This window comes from Salvelinus sp. IW2-2015, unplaced genomic scaffold, assembly GCF_002910315.2.
Source record: "Salvelinus sp. IW2-2015 unplaced genomic scaffold, ASM291031v2 Un_scaffold967, whole genome shotgun sequence".
NCBI classification, from domain to species: domain Eukaryota; kingdom Metazoa; phylum Chordata; class Actinopteri; order Salmoniformes; family Salmonidae; genus Salvelinus; species Salvelinus sp. IW2-2015.
Window position 1 is genome coordinate 23970 of NW_019942667.1, and position 5362 is coordinate 29331.

Below are 5362 nucleotides of genomic sequence, written 5' to 3' on the forward strand. Positions count from 1 at the left end.
AATCTGTTGTGTTTTGCTCCAAAAAAAAAAACAAAAAAAAAAAAAAAAAAAAAAGCGGTCTGTACAAGTAGGATGGAAGAAATACACTAAACTACCAGCAGAGGGCACTGCTGTTACACTATATATCCCATTTAACTCGGCAAGTCAGTTAAGAACAAATTCTTATTTACAATGACGGCCTYCCGGGGAACAGTGGGTTAACTGCCTTGATCAGGGGCAGAACGACAGGTTTTTACCTTGTCAGCTCGGGGATTCGATCCAGCAATCTTCCGGTTACTGCCCCAACGCTCTAACCACTAGGCTACCTGCCCCCCCCCAAAAGAGAGCACTCTTGAAATATAAATTTAAGTAGGCAAGTCAGTTAAGATCAAATCCTTTTTTACAATGACGGCCTACCCCGGACCAAWTGTGCGCKGCCATAACGGACTGTAGTGACYCCTCTTGCACTGAGATGCAGTGCCTTAGACCGCAGCGCCAATCGGGAGCCCTCTTCAGGATGAGGTTTACATTTGAAACATACCTTTCAGAGATATAGCTTGATATTTCAACAAATATACTCAGTATAAAACACTTTGAATATGTGTTAGTAAAACACAACAGGGTTAAAGAACGAAAATACTTTTTGTTACATTGCATTTTATTGATATTTCAATCCATCAATTTCATCAAGTGCACATTWTTTGGAGTGTTTTTTAAACCCTCACCCACCCAGCAATCTGACATTACAGAAAATCTATGATAAGRGGAAAATAAATTGTATCAACAAAAAGCAAAAACAAGATATTAAACTTTTAATACATCAATGAGGTAAAGTCCTATTTTCTGTGCAGTCACAGCAAGCATCATGCTTAATAAGTACACAACTATCAATTGTGCCATTTTACTTTTTCTTTMAACAGTGTACAAAAAAAACAGATTGTATTCCAAATTAACATTTTAGATTATGCAACTGTTCCATGATTTCTGCTCAGGGGACTATAAATCTACAGATGGGTAACTTCATCATTTGGGTCCCCTAATTMAACCTAATATCTGCCCCTTTAGGGATTACAAACATGGGGTACAGAGGTTCACTGAATTTGGTGTTGAAAGAGTAAACACGATTTAAGTTCATTTTATTTATATTTCCTACAGTATTTGATACATTACCGTACACAGCAAYGATTCCAGAGTCATAGTCTAAATAAATGTAAATGCTGCTAAGACACTTGTTAACAGTGGTTATGGTATGAGCTGTCTCACCTGAATATGCCTCAGCATGTGGCTTAGACAGAGAGGTGGAAAACCGTATACGCCAACTCTCCTTCATTTTGCCAGCGTTTTCCTTGTACATCACCCCAACCTCATAATACGAGTCCTCCTGTGATCCACTGGGAAGATTCATAAAGMACACTTGCCAGAAGTGGCAGCCTCTACTGAAGCCTTGAGTGCCCCTCACCATTTCACTCTGTTTGAGCCTCTCTGGGTGGAGGSTGTGGGGCTGGATGTGTGGGTATGTGTTCCTAGCACTGGTCATGTCAAGAGATAGCCAGATTTGTCTCCCGACAGAYTTGGGATCCAAGGTGATGGTCTTTTCATCTGTTGATTCAGTCAAGAATACTTAAAAAACAGTCATCGTTACTGGTAATATTGAATATGCTATGGTAAAACACTACTTAGGAAAGCAAACACGGCCCACCGTCCTCTTTATGTTTTGTGGGCCTAAAACAGGTCACACCTATCAGAGGGGGTAACCTCCCTAAAATGCTCTCACAATGAGAGATGGTATTTCATCTATCAATACAAAAACACGGATCCTCGAGGTCTAAGTGATGATTTCTCATTCAGACCTTTGTTATAGATTATATAGCTGCACTGTATTTTCAATGCTTATGCAAATATGTATAATTTCCTACATTCAATCACAATCTTTCTATCCAGACGTTTATTTTTCTATTCCCCAAAACATATTTTTTGTAGGCTTTACTGTGCAATAGGAAGTAACTAAATGCACCACCATTCTCAAATGTGTGATATGTGTATATATATATATATTGTAACAATCATTAGTTCACTAATGTTTTTATTACCACTATGTACCACCCTCACACAGGTGAGGCAATTGTAATTATCAGCTAGGCACCTGCATATAAAAATGTATATACAATGGTTTTGGTAAATATTTTGATGCTCTGATGAAGGCGTAACTGCCCAAATGCGTCTGCCTGCCCGACCGGAAATAAAAAATAAATTAGTTAATGCCTTTAAGATAAAACATTTTTTTTACTATTTTGAGTGCCGCTGTTTCCAAATGTTCTTGAATTTGGGATTTCATTTGAAGTCGGTGTCAGATAGGACTGAGTGTAACAGTATAACTTTAAACCGTCCCTTCGCCCCGACACGGGCGCGAACCAGGGACCCTCTGCACACATCAACAACTGACACCCACGAAGCGTCGTTACCCATCGCTCCACAAAAGCCGCGGCCCTTGCAGAGCAAGGGGAAACCCTACTTAAGTCTCAGAGCAAGTGACGTAACTGATTGAAATGCTAGTAGCGCGTACCCGCTAACTAGCTAGCCATTTCACATCCGTTACATGAGCACCCAGCTATTAAAGCCATAACTGTTGTGCGAGATCCTATTGTGGAGTGTAACCTAATCCAACAGTTTGATTAGCGTTGTGCGTCAACTGTACACAATAGGCTCTGATATCAGGTATTGTGTTTGCTCAGTTACTGAACCGTTAACTACATGGAAGTTATTGCCTCAATACCACGAGACTTGCACAAAGTGAATATAACATCATGTTAAAATCTAATCAGATTCATTATACTTACATTGTTTCAGTGTTGACAGTGAACACCTAAAAGCTGTAGGATCTACAAGTAAAGCTGTCCTAGCGGCAGAACCTTGGTCTGTGGATAGAATAAATAGTAATGGAAAACCAATGATGTTTAAATGAATAAGCTGCAGTTTCTCTTCCTGAATTATTGTAAATAGTCTATTACACGGTACTTATTAAATGAATGTACTGACCCTTCCAGATCCTGTCCACCTCCATGTGGAGCATCTCTCTGAGTTTTCCTGCCTGAACAAGTCTCTCCTCTGGGTCCAGACTGACACAGTAGGGAGATGCATCAACTGAGCCTTTCTGCAGGGCATTGTAATCCTGAAAACAGGAGGATATTTAGCCACTCTTGGAGGACAATGGAAGTTGATCCTAGAACTGCTGTGTTGTCATTAAAAAACCAACATGTTTCAGCTTGTAGCCTTCATCAGGGTTTTACAGACAATCCTGAAACCTAAAATATATATGACACCATTAAGGCAGACGTCAGCTCAAAGTCCACTTTTGACATGCCTTTTTGGCTCGAGTTGGTAAATATTTATTGAAACAAAGTGTAAATTCACCTGAAGCAACCTCCCAGGTTCTTCACCCTGCAATGTGAGCTCTATCCCAGTGACCTCATCCTCCAAGCTCTTGAATCTCTTCTCCATCTTCTGTACCTCACTCTCCGCTTTCAGCAGCATCTCGTTCTCTTTCTCCTCCATTGAGTCCATCAGTTGTTTCTGGCCCTCTGTGATGGCTGAGATCAGCATGGTGAAATTTGTCTGCTGCTCTTGTTTCTGTAGATTGGCAGAGATCTGACAGGAAGAGGTGATGGAAGAAAAGACATGACACAGTGGATGTTTTCTAGTGTTGGTTTCTTGCACTTGTTTTTAGTTCATCTTCCTCCCAATAACCAGTTTTATATGTTACAAAAGGTTCCTATTATATATCAAATGGCTCTCGTAATAATCTTCTAGAATAGAATCAGATGGTTTGTAGATGGAAAGAACTCTGTAACCATTACATGTCACTGTGGCTCAACTCATCCACAGTGTTTTTCATATAAGTACAAATACATTTAACAGTAGCTAGGTTTCCATCCAATTGACGACACATTCTCATCTTTGCCGACGAGTCGTAGTGGGAGAACCACACAACATGTCATCGCCRGACTCCAAGTTTACTTCGATATGAAGGRTATTAWATCAATATTTGCGCATAAAAAAAGTTTCCACCGACATTTCTAGCCTAATTCATTTTACCCGACACAAAAAGATCCCACCTTGTCTGAAGCATTTAGTTTTGTCGACATTTTGGAAAGTTTACAACAACAATAAACTGTTTCCATCAGGCCTGTCATTAAAACATTTTATCCAACATGTACTTTACTCACATAAAAAAGTGGGATGGAAACCTGGTTAGTACCGTACCTTGAATGACTCCATGGTGTTCTTCGCTTTGAGAATCTCCGTCTTTACCGTGCACACYTTGTTCTTTTTGGCAAGCAGCTCTTTTAGCAGTCTCTGCTGTAAATTCAGGGCATTTTATTTACTCGCACAAAGTTGCACAGAGATACTGCAGTTTAAAGTTACAGTAGATATTATACTCCAGAGTAATTCTTGGTCATTATTTATACTAATTTCTCRCCTTACCTTGATTTGGGGGATCTGTTCCTCTGCAGGTGTGGTTTTGTGGGTCTTATGACCCAGAGAGTCACATTSAGCGCAGATCAGAGCCTTATCATCCAGGCAGAACAGAGACAGAGGTTGACCATGTTCACCACATAATGTGTTCACATCCCTTGGCTGGCCCAGGTCTTCAGGTATAGCTGTACACTTCCCTGCCATTTTCCTGGGAGGAATGGAGATTTTCGCCGGGTCCGAATGTGGCTCCTCCAATCTGAGKGTGTTGGACAGGGCGTCTAGAACATGGTTCATGGCCAGCTCAGGTCTCTGAGCGAACTGTCTCATACACAGAGGGCAGCTGCACTCCCCTTTGTTCCAGTAGGCCTGTATGCATCCCTGGCAGAAGTTGTGTCCACAGGGAATAGTGACGGGGTTGGAGAAGACARCGAGACAGACAGAGCAGATAAAATGCTCCCGAGATAAACCACCCGTCGCCATTTTGTTTCGACGCAGGAGCAGGAAGAATGAGTGGCGAGTCTGTACAGGATGTGTGGGTTTGGTAATAGGGTGTAGCCCAGATTCTTTCAACATATCAGTGAAATATCTACCAGGCCCTGGAAACCGTTTTTTTMTTGCAGGGTGGAGTCCATGGGCCTGTCATGGGATTGGGATCTCTTCTTCTTCCTTGGTATTGTGACGTTCGCACATGTTGTTTGTGCACGTCGCCGCGTTAGTGCGTGTTCAATCACATTACATTTGTGATACAAAAAATTWAAAAGGGATAAAAAAATAATAATAATTGCACCACCAACCAACCCTACTCCAATATAACACTATTACAARCAAAACAAGGTTTATGAAATGGTATATACAGTGCATTCGAAAAGTACTCAAACCCCTTGACTTTTTCCACATTTTGTTACATTAC

At 40.9% G+C, this 5362-nt stretch overlaps 1 protein-coding gene across 1 annotated transcript; it reads right to left on the reverse strand.

Moving 5' to 3' along the window:
* Positions 1-616: 616 nt before the first annotated feature.
* Positions 617-5060, reverse strand: LOC112069300 (E3 ubiquitin-protein ligase TRIM11). Its single transcript, XM_024136605.2, has 6 exons — positions 4462-5060; positions 4240-4335; positions 3391-3624; positions 3016-3148; positions 2817-2894; positions 617-1578 (listed from the first exon to the last, which is right to left on the reverse strand). Exons 1-6 carry the CDS (start codon positions 5023-5025, stop codon positions 1016-1018), a joined length of 1668 nt encoding a protein of 555 aa, XP_023992373.1. The 5' UTR covers positions 5026-5060; the 3' UTR covers positions 617-1015.
* Between the last annotated feature and the right edge of the window lie 302 nt (positions 5061-5362).